At 39.8% G+C, this 16,825-nt stretch overlaps 1 protein-coding gene across 1 annotated transcript in view; it reads right to left on the reverse strand.

Moving 5' to 3' along the window:
- Positions 1 to 11,810, reverse strand: part of LOC108934181 (FERM and PDZ domain-containing protein 3-like) — a 38,608-nt gene extending 26,798 nt beyond the window's left edge. The window contains exons 1-2 of the mRNA XM_029251114.1: positions 11,799 to 11,810; positions 11,054 to 11,241 (exon numbers count right to left, since the gene is read on the reverse strand). Of these exons, the coding sequence (XP_029106947.1) occupies positions 11,054 to 11,241; positions 11,799 to 11,810 (200 nt within the window). The remainder of the gene's footprint in view (positions 1 to 11,053; positions 11,242 to 11,798) is intronic.
- Positions 11,811 to 16,825: the final 5,015 nt, after the last annotated feature.

Consider the following 16,825-nt stretch of genomic DNA (forward strand, 5'->3'; position numbering starts at 1 on the left):
AAAAATGTCAGTGGTAACTTTTTCATAGTGAGAACTTTTTCTTGAAATTTGCATAAACGAAGGAGAAACGGCATCTGCAATGGTTTTGGTGCAAACCTTAAGTTGTTTTGGGAATTTTGTTGACTGAGGGTGAATAGTCTCCAGCAGAACTTTGTTGGCTTCGGGGTGATGTATTTCAGAGTTCAGTTGTCCCTGCAAAGGGGAAATGTTTCATTTTAGGCGTATAGAAAATCTTGGTTGTTGCAAACTGTCTGGATGTCAGTTTTTATTTTTCCTTTTCTGAAGAAAAATGTGCTGTCTTGGGCAAGCACATAGTGACAGCTTAAGAATATTAAGTTGAAACGTTTGTGGAATGAACAATCTGCTGCGAAAGGGTGAAGACTTCGTGTATCTCAAGAAGTGAGGTTATACTTCAGAATTATATTTCTGCAGGAGACCTGCATGGAACACGCAAAGATCAATCTTAAACTTTCATAGGCAGCTCAGGTGTACAAATGAAACTTCACAACCAACGCGAGCGGAATTTCCATTACTTTGAAAGATCTTACCATCCATAAGATTTTGCATAAGAACAGTAAGTATTGTTGTATGTAGGATGGCGAGGCACAGTGGTGCAGCGGACTTGGCTGGGTCCGGCTCTCTGGCGGGTTTGGGATTCGAGTCCTTCTTGGGGTGCCTTGCCGTGGACCGGCGTCCTGTCCTGGTTGCGTCCCCTCCCCCCTCCAGCCTTGCGCCCTGTATTGCTGGGTTAGACTCCGGTTCGCCACGCCCGCCTTTTGGACAAACTGTTTCAGATGGTGTGTTATATGTGAGGAGGTCAATTCAGTTCCTGTAATATTAGTCTGTCTGTATGGTCCAAATTGTTTTTAAAGAATTTAAGATAATGCTTGACTTTACCTAGTAGCATGACATGGTAGCAGGATGATTTGAATTGTCCTGGATGGATAGGATAGGGATGCAATTTTGTTAATCCCTACAGGGAAAATTGCATCTTAGTGACTGTACAACATTTAAATACACATCTGTAACAACTTAAGGGTCAGGGTACCGTCAAGCCTAACTTGACTCATGGTGACCAGTCCTAATACAGTTCACAAATCATACTCCAGAATTTTTCCTGATGGACTATAGTAAAAGCAGTTATTTCTACTCAGTACAGCTATATGCCACTGCCAGATCATGCACCTGTTTTACTGGGCTTGAAATTAAACTTTAACAGGGAGGGTATGGTGTTCTTGATTTATGCAACATTGTGCAAATTCTTGTCAGAGAAAATGTCAGTATCTACACAGGCAATGTGACACTGTCCAAGAGTATATCTAAAAGTAGACAAGACTGAACTCAAGTCTAATAGCCATGCAATTGTCCAACCGCCCTTAACACATTCAATAAACACACTGACAAATGTGTGTGGATACTGATCTTAATGTAACTGATAGCTTTGTCAAGTTTAAATGTTCAAGTTACACACTGAGGCAGGTAAAATATTAGATATCTCAGCTAACTAGCAAAAAGGTAGCAGACGCTGATAAGTTTAATCTGCAAATTTGTAAAATGTTAGTACTATCCTTTCTCCTCTTAGCTTTAGAGTAGCATGCTTGACAGCTCAGTCCAGACTTCCTCAAACAATCTACAAATCTAATTTACCCTGAAGTCCAAAATGAGGATGACAATCTTCAAGTCGTATCACCTTGTCTCCCTCGGCCCTATTGAGGCACAGCTTGTTAGGAAAATTTCTGGCCAACAGACTGAAGGGATTTATATGCTTAATGCATAAAGATCAGACTGGTTTTATCTAACATAAATACATTTCAATCTTAACCACTTAGTCAATGCACTGTATAATAAGCCCAAAGTAGAGATGGGTAATTCACTGTATGCTCAAAGGGCTTTTGATCAAATTGAATGGACATATATTTTTGCAACCCTTTAAAAGTTAGGAATTTAAGAGGTTTTGACCAAAATTATATATGCATGCCCTGAGGCTCTAATCGCAAATTATCAGCAAATATTGGAATCTTTCTTACTGCATTATGACACAGGTTTTTTTTTTTTTTTTTGGTGAAAGCAATAGAACCATTGGACGTAAGCGTTAAGCAACACCCAAATACAGCTGCTAGCAACACAAATGAGCATCCCCAACAGATTTTCTAATGTCATTCTTCCGTACATTCATGTCCCAGCATGTATTTCAAGTTTGGTGTCTTTTGTCCATTTCACTCTCTATGCGTGTACCTCCATTTTGTCATTGGTCCAATTTTCCTGTCAGTCTTCATCAATAATTCATTGTTCCCCCCAGCCAATCAGGTCCACCCTGGCAAGTTTAAAACTCGGATGACGGAACCCGCAGAGGGCTCGCTGCCCGACTTCACATTTAGTTTGACTTGTGCTTGGATCGGTTTGATTTGATCATTTTTCTTTGCTCTGTTTTGTTTGTGTGTGTGTTCACTGTAAATAATAATCACTTTTGTGGCTTTGGGTTTTGTGCATCCTGAGGGGAAAAGTAAACAGGTAAAATCATCATGACACAAACCTTGCTCATGTGTAGGTTTTATTAGGCACACTAGGGTAGGGGTGAGTGGTATTTGTGTTTAAATCAGGTTGCGTTCTATCAGAAATGTCTGATTTCGATGTTCTCTTGGAACTACTTTGTTCCCTTTCCCCATGTAACTTTGTGTCTGTACAAAATCCTCTATTCCACATATCCACTTTTACCTAATAAATCCCAGACCCAATTGCACCTGCATTTATTTCTTTCATTCTCCTGTCCCTTCCCACATTACACCAATTTCTAAAGAGTTCTAATCTTGCGCCCCTAAACAAACTGGGGCTGTAACAACTTTGTAAAACCAGGGAGTTTTATTCCAATATTGTATCACATGCTTCTAATGCTTTCTCAGGGATTAGGGTGAATAGGGAGGAAAGTGAACTAATGCCTCCAGCATACTGCATAGATGCAGTTTTTGAATACCATTTACTTTGATTGCACATAGGTCTTTCAAATATTTTAATTCCGAGGAAGGCTGATGCATTGCTGAAACCAACCTGGAACAAGAAAATGGGTCAGTATAAATAAGATGTGGAATTCTTTGTATATATCCATAATAGGTAGCATTAATGCAATCAAAATGGTTGAATTTTCAAGATTTGTATCCATTTCAATCCATTATTTATACCATGAAAAACTCTATTTGCTATTTTGAATTCATAATCATTTCATTTGTATGGTGCTAAGTCAGTCAGGATGTCAAAGCATTTATATAAACCAAAGGCAGAAGGAAGGTCTATTTAATTATAAATGCTGCTGCTGGCAGGTAAAACAAGCATTTTTTTGGTAAAATCTTGTTGATCTTGAGTGGGATTTGATGGGGGGAGGGGGGGGTGAGAATTTGCAAGAAAACCTTGACTGCCTTAACAACCCAACAAAGTCTGACAGTGTGGCGGACTGACACACTGCTATATAGTGTTACAAAATTCTTTTCCATAGAAAATGTGGAAGCAGATCAAGACGTGTATAATGATCCTGGATGTGTACACTGACAGCTCAATAGGCAACAACCATGCATTTCCTACTGCACTGGAGATCATATTTGTTTCCACAGGGAGAAATCTATCTTGAGTCTACACTGCCAGCAAATTTGGATCTTTTGAAAATCTTAAACAAATTTTCTTTGCTAGCTTCCAATTTCAATATATACTTAGTGTGTGAGTGACAGAGTGTTCCACTGATATATGCATGAGTGACCCATTGTAAGTAGTGTGTCTAGCAGTGTAAGTCACCGTGGTGAATAAGGTGTGTGGGCTCATCACACTACATAGAGTTCATTGTAAGTTGCTTTGGAGAAAAGCATCCGCTAAATAAATAAATGTGCATATACTTTACAAATCAGTAATTTGACCAAAAAAGCCTATACCATTGTTCAGAAGTTTATGGGTGTATATGACACTGGGCAGGATTAATAAATGCTAACCTCTGGAAGGTCCAGCAGTTTTTCTGTAATGCACTATATGATGAAGTAGACATAAATGCAGACTGAATCAAAGAATGGGAGGAAGAATTTGGCACAGAAATTCCAAGGGAAGCATAGAAAGAAGATTTGGAGAATATATATACCTGATTTGTCAGTGCTGCTCATTATGTCATCCAGGCCATACTTTGGCACATCTCCAATATTAAAAATCCATGATTTTTAATCATACTACTTACAATGTACCTGGATGTATCTGGGATGTAACCTGGGGTTGCTTGCCTTCCAGGTCTACCAGCATCAGAGCTACACACCCAAGCAACCCAAGCAACGCTGATCAGACCCAAACCTGCATCCAAGTAGCACTGTTATAAATCTTTAGCTCACCTCTCCTGAACAGCTATTTAGATGTCCTCATCAGAACCCCAGTAATAACTTATTAAACCCCTTTTCTGATTGCCTGTGAAACCTATAGTATTTAAGGCCCAACACAATGACATTCCTGCAATACCCTTGCAGCCTCCTTCAATAGGCACACACCTTGCCCTGCAGCCTTTTAAGTGGTACTGCTCCATCAGTTTCTCATACTTTTCCACCTTTTTGTCAGCAGCTTCTTCCATAAGTTCTTCCAAAGGAACTCTAAGCTCCAGCACAATGATGTGCAATACAAAAGGTATTTTTTCCCTCCTTGTCAAGCCAGAAGATAAAAGCATTTTCAGTACATATACTTCACTGAATACACATTTGATAAATATTTAAGTTTGTCACATGCTCTGTGTACTGGGAAGAAATATTCTGATTCAGGATCTAATATATGTGTGTGAAACAGCATACATAGATCAGTCAAAATTAATGACATTAAAATTATATTATAAATGTATGCACTTATTTAATTGGTTATTTAGTCGGTCTCATATATCTAATTACAAGGTGTCATATGAAAGTAGTGAAGAGAACACAGGAGTAGCAGTCACTGAAAAACCCAAACCTTAACCTAACCCTAGTTACTGAGCTCTGATTTAAGAAATTTGCAATATGCGTGAGTACGTGTTGCTTAACTCGGCATGTCTGAATTCCAAGTGTCCAATGTTCTACTGTTCATACTTCAACTATAAAACTCTGATTTGTTTAAATATTTTTTCTTTCATGTTCTTTTAACTTTTATTCTTGTTTCATACTGCTTTTTTTCTGAGAAGCCATTTCTCCAAGAATATTCTGATTGATCGATGTTAAACTTCTTTGTGTAGTTTACTGATACATTGTGAAAATAACAAATATGTAAGAAAGGCACACACACACACACACACACATTTTCAGAACCGCTTGTCCCATACGGGGTCACGGGGAACCGGAGCCTACCCGGCAACACAGGGCGTAAGGCTGGAGGGGGAGGGGACACACCCAGGACGGGACGCCAGTCCGTCGCAAGGCACCCCAAGGGGGACTTGAACCCCAGACCCACTGGAGAGCAGGACTGTGGTCCAACCCACTGCGCCACCGCACCCCCTGTAAGAAAGGCATTTAGCTGTAATTTAGCTTATGTGTAACCATTTGAAAATCACTTGTCATTCTTGCTGACCTCTAAACCTCAGAGCTTCCATTTAACCTCCTTTGAACAGTTATGTTCAGTTATGCTACTTTTCAAGTGAAGGTAGTTTTACCCCTGAAGTACTAGAACCTGTGTCCATCTGGTTAGTCTAACAACCACTGCATACATGTCCTACAGGTTGCAGATTCATTGATGGAGGTGCTCATTGTTATTTTGAGGTACATTGATTATCCTTTTTCTGAGTTTTGTTGATCACTTTCTGTGTGGAGCTTAGTTTACTATGTTATCTGTTATTTCTTGGGAAAAAAATATACATGAACAGTCTATTTGCACCCTATTGCTAAAACTTTATTCAGTGTTATGAATTTACTAGGCTACATCTTAACTGATGTCAGTTCTGTTCTGATGGACCTGAAAAATTCTGCAAAGGTGTTTTCTTGCTACCGTTTTAATTTTGCTCATTAAAATTTATGCTTTTCAGTTCAGCCTAAGCACTACAGTGATGTATCATTCTTTAAAGTATCTCAAAACTAAAATGTTTTTTTTTTTTCTTTCCCCGCCAAGTATTTCCCTGAATACTGATCAAAACCATATTTGAGAAAGACAGCCCGACTCTTAACATGTTTTATGTGAAAAACATCTGTTGTTACACAATGGTGGTCAATATTCTGTCATGCTTGAAGGCAGTGTTATGAATATGCAGTTATGTTATACAACCTGCAGTTATGTTAAACTGGAACTAAACACATAATTTTCATGACAAATTTAGAGAAAAATCATTCTTTTTTTTTTCCAAGGAAATTCTTAAAAATTTATATAAACTAAAAATTAAAACTGAACTGAATATATAAATGCTGTAGTGTTAGAGTAGTGCAGTTTTTTTTTTTTTTTGTTTTTTTTGAACTCCCTAAAATCACCTTACCTCCTGTGTCAGTGTGTAGACCTCATTACAGTAAAGGCTTGAAAAATGTGGGGGAACTTAAGTGGATAAGGAGAAAACCTTAATGTCCAACAGAAAATACTTTTTCTTTCACAAGACAGGTCCTGACATCAGAGATCTATTGAGTCTGATCGTTCGAAGCTTTTTTTAGTTTGAGAACATCTTCTATTGTCTGCTTAGTCCTCAGTTTAATCTCCTATGGAGTACTCTGCTATCTCAGTGTGAAAAGCTTTTGAAATTCAATGCTGTGTCCTAGGTTTTGGTATCTTTTTGCTGGCTTTCTGTATACTGAGTCTTCTCTGGTTCTACTGTCAGCTGGTGTTTTGGTCATGGGGAGTTTCTTGGAAAAAAAAAAAAAAAAAAGTTGTGCTTCTTAGAAATATTCTTAAAAGGTTTTATAAACATCACTGGAAACATTCAGTCCAACTGCATATTCTCTGGATAATCCACATGAAGGACTGTGTAAGAAGGGGGTGCAGTGGGTTGGACTGGGTCCTGCTCTCCAGCGGGTCTGAGGTTCGAGTCCCGTTTGCGGTGCCTTGCGACAGAGTGGCATCCTGTCCTGGCTGTGTCCCTTCTCCCTCCAGCCTTACGCCCTGTGTTGCCGGATTAGGCCCCGGCTCCCTGCGACCCCAAATGGGACAAGCGGTTCAGACTGTGTGTGAATGTGTAAGAACCATGGAAAAGCTGAATAATGACATTCATGTACATTTCCTCTTTTGTTTTAAGTTGAACAAAGGAAAAAACATTTTGCCTTTGCCTTCTGAAACAGCAAATTATTAGACATCATAAGTTCCTTTATGCCATTCTTTTCTGTCCATGTGAGTACTTGTTTCAGGTGATGACTGATGGAGCATTTTGGGTATTATGCATTAATCAGGTTATCCTCCACAGACTTGAAGAAATGTGAAAAGTTTATGTACACAAACTTTGCTGTGAAACTCTTTTTAGATATTTTGGTGGTGGGGGAAAAATGAACAATTTCTATTCTTTCATTTTCAAGGAAGTACACAACTGTTGAGCATTAACTTTCAAATGGTTCACAAAATCCACATATGGTATAAATTACATTATTATTTGAGATTTAGTCTTCATATACTACTATCTGACCCTATCAGCAAATTAGACAATTGAGTTAGAGGCTGAACAGTAAAACCAACTGCACATCCTGCAATCAAATTACAGTTGTTTTTGACTCTTTTGATAGCTGCGATGTAACCGTTTTGTACTGGATCCCCATATAGTAGTCCACATAACCTGTGAAATGTCATGAATGACCTTCTGGCTGTTCTTCACAACATAAAGCTGGTGCACTAGGACTAGTGCAGCTGTAATTTCAGAACACTGAGTGTTTTGAGCCAAATCTCATTGGAATATATATATATATATATATATATATATATATATATATATATATATATATATATCTTTTCCAACCAATATTGGGGAAAAAAATATATGTATATCCTTTCAGTGAAAGAACTGCTGTACACTGAAATTTCTGTAGACTCACTGTAAGGCAATTGGTTTTGAAAAACTCCCACCTGCTGCTTCTCATCCCCCTTTGAAATAAATCAGTCTTTCAGCTTTTTAAAGTTTGCTTCTTGATGGTGAAATGATGTGCTTTGAAAAAATGTCAGCAAAGTTAATCTGTAAATTTTACTGAAACATCATGAATCAGTTGGCTGTCTGATTTCAGTACTTGCTGGAAAAACTAAAATTTTCATGCACAGCTATTTACATGTAGGACTGTGGGTGCCAATAGCATCAGTAGTAGATAAGAAAATGAAAAGGAAAAAAAAAAAACAATGCTTTTCTTCTGTGAAAGTACAACTTGAAAGAATGAAATTGTTTGCTTTTTATAAAAGACATATTAATAAAATACAGGACTTTGTTAATTTCTTGTCTGAGTTAGGGTCACAACCGCTGGAACCTGTTCTGGGGGCACAACCCTAGTCAGTGCACACCATAGGCACCATACATGTACATCGCAGGTTCATCACACACAGTTGCTAACACATTCACATACTTTGGGCAATTTAGAGTCCTCAGTTTGCATGAAATGTATCTTTGTACCATGGGAGGAAACTAGAGCACCTGCAGGTAACCAAAACAAACACAAGGAGAACATGCAAACTGCACAGAATAGGGTGGATTCAAACCCAAGCTCAAACAGCCCAAGGCACTGTCATCCAGTAGTACTACCTCTTGTGCCAATGTGCTATCTTCACTGGTGAAGCAGTGATGGAGGAACTGGAATCCATTACCTTACCTAACATGCACAACGTTTCGGATCTGCTACGTGTCTGATGTGTTCGTGATAATAAGAGACATGGACCTGGAGAAGACCTTTGACTCACTGAACTTGTACCCATGCACCTACATCAGAAGATCTATTTACATGTTGAATATTTGCCATCAAAAGACACAACACTTACGAGAATCATACTACCACACATGAGATGTGTCTGAAATTGCAGCCACACTGCTACACCCATGTGGGGTACAAGTGATTCAGAACCCATGTAACACACTGTGGTCTGCACTCTCACACCCTAGAAGACCATCAGGAATCTCAAATTGTGAATCTGTAGAATGCAGTCTGGGAGCTCTGAGTGCCACTATGTGGGATAGACTAACTGTCAACACAACTACATGAACATCAGCTGGTGGTGCAGAGAAATTCATTTTGTGTCTCGAAGAAAACGCTGCACCTACCTTCAATTGGAACAATGTATAGATTGCTATGCTCATGTACCTCATGCACAAGAAGTCCAAAATGAAGGTTTTTAAGTTCTAGCTCCAATTTGGTGGAATGACTACCCTCTCTCACTCAGAACTCCTCAATTTCTCTCAATGTTCAAAAAAGGTCTCAAAACATCTTTTGGGCTCACTTCTCCCCTGACCTCCAATGTACTTGACGAATGTGTATAATCTTATTTGTTTCATTAAAAAAAATATATATATGCAGGGTGGGGGTGCTGCGGGTTCAGCCGGTGCCCACTGTGTGGTGGATCTGGGATTTGAGCTCTGCTTGGGGTGCCTTCTGATGGACTGGCATCCTGTCATGGTTGTGCTAAACCCCCTCCAACCAAACCTTGCTCCCTATGTTGCCAGGTAAGGCTCTGGCTTGCTGCGACCCCACTAGGGACAAGCAGTTGTTGACGATGGATGGATGGATGGGTGGATGGATGGATGGATGGATGGAAAACTATGTGCAGCTATTTGTGTAATGTGTGTTGGTTTATTTGGTGGTATGAGACAAATTGACTGTACCCAGGAATCGCATGTCTGCATCCAAAGCTCTCCTTCTGTTGGTGTAATCTACTTTTTGTCTTCTTCTTGGAGATATGTCTGTTTGAAGAAAAACATCTGCAGAATGAATATTGTGACTGGATCTAGCAGTAGACAAGGTGGGCAGTTTCTGGAAGCCCGGTTTTCTAGCAAGGATTCAGTTGAATAGCACATGGACTTGAGGCAATTTATCAGCTAAAGAGAGGTAAAAGAGGTTACGCAGTGTATTCTTGACTAGAATGGATGAGATCAAAAGTATCCAGGAATTGGAATAGGTCAGTAGCAAAGGGCACCAAATCACTCACCCACTCAGGGCTGCTTACCTATCAGGATCACCTAATAGAATGCATACATTTTTTACACTACCATGCTTTTCCTGCTTTTACCACTCTGATGGCACCTTGGTTGGTGCTGAAATGTCACTAATGAAACAATGCTTAGCCCAGACTGCACATAGGAATCAAACTAAGACCTGCAAAGCTTATTCCTTATCTCATTTTGCTTTAAAAGTGATTTGGTGAGGATTAAATTACTGCATTTTTCCCTGCAGCAGACAAGAAGGCAAAGCAAGACTTTTACACATATAAGTGGTGCTCCATTGTCTCTGCACTACTGGACTGATGTAAAAGCACGCAAGTATTATTTGTTTGGATGCAATCTGTCTGTTACTCTACGTCTTTACTATAACAGAACCCCTGGTGCATAAAATCAATTCCCTGAACAGCAGCCAGGAATAAATTAGAGAGGGACAGAGAAATTCACATACACAGTAACTTAACACATGACACATAAAGTGCCCAGTTATGCCTAACAAAATAACAATCAACTATCTAAATCAACATTTACAAATTACTGTTACACTGCACAATAACACAACTGCAAAGCCTCTGAGATCACATGGTACTTCCCCACTTCTCAGTGTTGCGGGCCTAACTGGCCCTTTAATTGGCATCGTGTAGGTCAACGGCTCCATAATGGACCCACAAAAGTACATCTTTGTACATCGTTGCTGAAGCAGAATACTCCAGTGGCTAAGGAGCTTATGATGATCACTTAATGAGGGGATGTGAGCCACCGTCTATTATAAATCTCAACTTCCTCCTCATCCCGGCCTTTGACACTCCCTTTGCTGAGTTGGGAGTCAGTCTTTTCAAGCTTGATGAGTTTGCAGGTATCACGAGAAGAGAGGACCCCCCCCAGCACACCACAGCATGAAAGATTATACTGGCTACTACAGTCTGGTAGAAAATATGAAGAATTTTGCTGCACATGTTGAACCACCTAAGGCTCGTAAGAAAGTACAGCCTGCTCTGTTCTTTCTTGTACCGCGCATCTGAGTTATGAGGCCAGTCCGGCTTGTTGATACGCACCCCTAGGAACTTGTGGGGGGGAACAACCTCCACATCTGGACCCTTGACGATAACTAGCCACAAGGGCTCTCTATCATAGCGAAAATCAATCGCCAGCTCCTCCTTTGCCTTGACATTCAGCTGGAGAAGAAATGAATGTGAAATTGGAGCTTTAGAGGCTGAACAGAAATTAAGACGATACTCTTCCCTGGGGCCACTTGTGTTGCTCACCACTACATCAGAGACGGTCTCAAAGCCTAAGAAACTGGTCTGTCCATTAGATGGTCAGAAATCTAGGACATCATTATATTGACATCATTTTATCATTTAATTGATACTTTTGACTAAGCAACGTGCTCCCCCCCCCCCCCCCCCCCCCCACATATATATAAATATGCAGTGTGTATATACAGAATATATAATAAAAAAAGACATATAAGTAATTTTTTAAAACATTTTTATTTATTATAAGCTATTGACAGCTATCAACCAGTTTTTCAGCTTAGTGATGTTCACTGATGAAATTTAAATGATGTATCTTGGTCAAAGTTATTAGAGCAGACTAGAGATTTTAAACTAGGTACTTTGACTGCAAGTCTTCAGCTCTATCCACCATGGCATCATCTGCTCCTCCAATTTCCTATAAATATGATTTTCAAGCTGATCAAGCTGCCTCTGCTTGGTAACAGGAATCTCACTTGAATGGACATGCTGTCCAAAATTTCAGGAAAGGCTTTTAATTTTGCTCAGTGGTGCCCTTACATACACCCCCCTCCCTCTCTGGCTGAGGCAGATGGAATGGTACTATTATTTTTTGCTTTAATTCCTGTCACTCTAACTAAAAATGAAAATTATTTTAATAGGTAACAGGAGAAAAAGGTTGTGGTCTAGACATGTCTGACTGTAAATATGTTTGAATGAAAACTGCTTTGTAGACATGGGGAGAACGTGCAAACTGCCAACAGACTGAGCCGGATTTAAACCTACAGCTGTAACTACTCGCCACGCCATCCTGATCATATTCGTGTATAATGAAAATCGTTTGAAAGACTTTATGAAGGAGTTCACATTTCCAGTACGTTTTCAGGAGCTTTCTGAAAAAGAACACAAAAAATATTACTGTAACGTGGCACTGTGAGCGAAGCACTCGGGCTCGCATTGGTTTGTCTCATTTGCTTTGGAAGAGGCTGTTCCATAATTCCCAATATATTCTTTTCTAAAGTTTTTTTCAGACCTCTTTAAAGGGAATGATGTGAGATTCCAAAGCAATTTTAAGAAATCCACAGAATCGTACACACCTGTGGCTCCCTACAGGAACACTGCAACATCCACCACTGTCAGCAACGGTAAACTGACAGCTTTATGAAACTCAACTGTCTGAACATTATCTGTTTATATATTGGCTGCAAACCCATACAAAACCCCACTGGAACGCTCTGCCCAGTGCTTCTGCCAGCTTTAATTTTTCTGCTCCTTGCTTGGCGTTCCTGAGAAGACATCAGCATTGCAATGGAGTTACACTTCTTTATGTTTAATAGCGAAAGCATACCTCTGAAAAGTCTAAATCTCGTGAGCGACCTGTCTTTCGGGGGGTCTTAATGACAACGGAGCAGCTTTGATGAGGCATGATCTGTACAGGAACTGCATAGATTGGAATGGACAGAATGCAAACATTACTTGCACTATCTCTCTTGCACAGTCATTTTTCTCTGCATAAGTACTGTCTTCACTGTCACATGTGAGTACTCATTCTCTGCTCCAAATCTAATCAAACAACACGGTCAGACCGGGAAATAGGCTTATCCCACACACATCATAAGGAGTTCAGATGTGGCTAGGCCACTGGGTAGCCCCAAAGTCACGACTGAAAATTGCCACAACCCCTCGCCTTTTGCAAATGTGGTGTTGGACCATATATCTGACATCAGTCCCGCTAACCAATTCCCGTTATGCTACTCAACAAAATTAATATCAACCTGCAATGCTGTCTAGTACATTATCAACATAGGGCATGGAATAAGAGTCATGTTGTCACTGAATTCAGCTTGCTCTGATCTGAACAGAACCATAACCATTAAACGGGTGGCATGGTGGCACAGCAAGTAGTGCTGCTTACCCCACTAGGTGGTGTGAGAGGATGTGGGTTCGATCCCTGCTCAGTCTGTGTGGAGTATGTGTGTTCTCCCCATGTCTGTATGGATTTCCTCTAGGTGCTCTGGTTTCCTCCCACAGTCCAAAAGCATGTTGTTCAGGTTCACCCATAGTGTGTGAGTGCCAGAGAGTGTGTTCCACTGATGTATGGATGAGTGACTCATTGTAAGCAGTGTATCTAGCAGTGTAAGTCACCTTGGTGAATAAGGTGTGTGGGCTTGTAACACTATATAGAGTTTGTTGGAAGTCGCTTTGGAGAAAAGCGTCTGCTAAATAAATAAATGTAAATCCTTTTCTTTCTTTCACGCTAATATTGTGGTCAGCGACCACTGGCTGTCAGACTCATTTACAGTCACAGTTTTAACCTTTGCTGAAGAGAGGCAGTGCATCCCTTATTGTATGTGTCTGCAATAGAAATGTGCTGTACTATACTGATTTTGGTGCATTTTCATTAGTTGCAAACAGCTCCTTTCTCACAAATGTCAGTACAAGACATTGAATGCTATGTGGTGCTTACTACCATCGCTGCTTCACCCTACTTGGGCTGGAAAACCAAGGGTCTTGGGGGGCTTTCAAAGTCATTTATGGGATAAGCTGTATCATTAATAGTAGTAACTTTGCAAAGCTTCCAGTCCCTGAATGCAGGAGCCTTCAACGCCAGTCACCCAGAACAAGTTGGAAGAGTTTGCATGGCAGCTAGTTGGAACATTATAGTTTCTCCCTCTCGGGTCATCCTATGGGTTCCAGGAACAGCATGGCCTGAATTACACCACCAACACAACCAGGGCTGGCAGCTTCTCTACCTGCTTTGCAATGCAATATATTGTATGTATTTTTCTTTTTAATTAATTAGTTGCACACAGCTGGTAGCATAGTGGTTTGAGCCATTGCCTATATATTATATGAGATCTCACCTGCTGCTATAGTGTGCTTGAGCAAAAGACTTATCCTAAATTACTCCAGTAAAATGTCCTAGCTGTATAAATGGGTAAATAAGTGTAGGTACTTTAACATTGTAAGTTGCGTTGCAGAAAAGCATCAGCTAAATGGATAAGTGACAATTGTAATATGTCAGGTATGTTTTATTTATACATTTAAATACATATTTTTTTATTAAAATACATTACATACATACATTTATCTCTGTATTTCTCTTTTCAAGTGACCTGCTTGGACTGCTGCAGCTATTGCTCACTACATCTTCAGAGCTTATCCAAGGTTTCAGAAGGCTGACAGGTTTTAAAAATGTTCAGCACATGAGTATCAAATGTGAGGAAATGGTCAGATAGTACTTCTAGTTTTTTAAATTTAGATTAAAATTTAACTACAATGCTATCTATACATATGGATCCATTATTTGTATGAAAGGGGGTGCAGTAGTGCAGATGATTTAGCCAGGGCCTGCTATGTGGTGGGTCTGGGGTTCGAGTCCTGCTGGAGTGCCTTGTGGTAGACTGGTGTCCTGTCTGGGGTGTGTCCCCTCCCCTTCCAACCTTACATCCTGTGTTGCCAGGTTAGGCTCTGGCTTGCTGCGACCCTGCTCGGAGCAAGCGGTTGTGTACATTGTGTCCGTGTATTTGTATGAATTATGGGGGGGGGGGTGCCAAGAAGCATGACATTAGTCTCATCACTGTTCAGATTTAGAAAGTTTTGAGTCATCCAGGATTTAATTTCAGAGATGCACTTTGAAAGTGCTGAGATAGTCACTTCAGTTTCAAGTATACTGTGGATGTACACGTGAAACAGCAGAGGACCTACCATTAGCCCTTGAGGAACACCAGACTTTACATCCCTAACTTTGTAAGTGAAATTGTTGAGAGAGAAAAGGAAGTAGTAGTGAGTAGCACAGGAGTTTAACCATTTAAGTGCAATATTGGAGATTCCAAAGACAGTTTCAAGGCAGGTACAGTCAACACTCTGGGAGATGGGGGTGTATATTAGGCTCTAGGCCATCTCAAATAGCACATTACACACTTTGATAAATGGGTAACTACAATATAACATTAGTACATGAGTCAGTGCAGTCTTTGCTGAGTGTAGAGTATCTACAGTTTGTCTTGTTGATTAGGTTGACTATGCAACTCAATACACCAGCATCTGTGAAAAATTATGCGTGGCACTGATAACTATAGATGTGTACATTATGTTTCACTGCAACTGAAGTTTAAATTTATGAAGTTACTGTGCAAGATAAAACTAATCTTTTAATGTGCGGAATTTATGTTTTTTTCTCTTTCTGTTGTTGTGCTTCATAACACAGCTGCTGGACTGGACATTAAATTACTTGTAACTGCGGCAAGTACTGTATTTAAAACTCCAGGTGGAAAATTGCTAATAATTTCCAAACTGTTTTATTCCATTATTTTTTCTTTGCATATGTTGAATAAAATTTCTGCTTCATGAGGAAACAGTTCAATGTTTCTTCTGTAAGATTTATATTATATGCTCTGAAACATGAGGGATATGTAAAGCAAATAGTGGGTTTAAGTTGTTAATCTATCTTTTATATATGGTCTTTCAAAAATTGTTCCTCAAACAATTTAGGTGTCATTTATGTCTTAAAAGCAATAGTTTTCCACTGTTTTCTTTAGTATTTTCTTTTTGCTGTATATGTTAACCATATCAGCCATAAACTTTTGAGCTCTATAAGTAAACCTTTTATGCATAAGACTGTGGATTATGAAGAAATGTTGTTGATTGTAACTTCACACCTCATTCGGTAAAATCTAATAATATCCATCCACGCTTCAATTCATTATGAATAACTGCTGGTCCAGGGGAGGGTCACGGCAGTCCAGAGCCTATCCCAGAAGTACAGGGTGTGAGGTAGGTGGGACACCAGACCACTGCATCCGATCACACACACTCATGCACTCACTCTAAGGGTGATTTAGAGCCACCAATTCACCTGAAAAACTTGTCTTTACACTGTAAGAGGTAAAATGAGCACCCTGATGTAATACATGCAAATACATGGAGGACTGTATTTCTCCTGTATGGGTGCCATAGTGGCATGGTGAGTAGCACTGCTGTCTCTGCTGCGCCTGGGTGGTGCGAGAGGATGTGGGTTCAATTCCTAGTGAGTCTCTGTGGAGTTTGCATGTTTTCTCTGTGTCTGGGTGCCCTGGTTTCCTCTCACAGTCCAAAGACATGCTGTTCAGTTTCCCCCATAGTGTGTGAGTGACAGAGAGAGTGTGATCCAGTGATGTATGGATGAGTGATCCATTGTAAGTAGTGTATCTAGCAGTGCAAGTCACCATGGTGAATAAGGTGTGTGAGCTCATAACACTACATAGAGTTCATTGGAAGTTTCTTTGGAGAAAAAGTGTCTGATAAATGTAAACTGTATATAATAACCTATCATTGGTTTTTGAACAATAAAGCACAAATTAAATTTTTCCTCTGGTTTTTTTTTTTTTAATTTTTTTTTTTTTAATCACACCATTCTGTGTAATCTGTTGACGCTTCTTCTGTGCCAGAATTCTGAATGAGTGGCACTTTCTGAGATGGCTGAACTAGTGAAACTGTCACCAGTGATCATGCCATATTGAAAGTCACTTAAGCCAAGTTCATT

Source organism: Scleropages formosus, chromosome 4 (genome assembly GCF_900964775.1).
Source record: "Scleropages formosus chromosome 4, fSclFor1.1, whole genome shotgun sequence".
Classification (NCBI taxonomy): Eukaryota; Metazoa; Chordata; class Actinopteri; order Osteoglossiformes; family Osteoglossidae; genus Scleropages; species Scleropages formosus.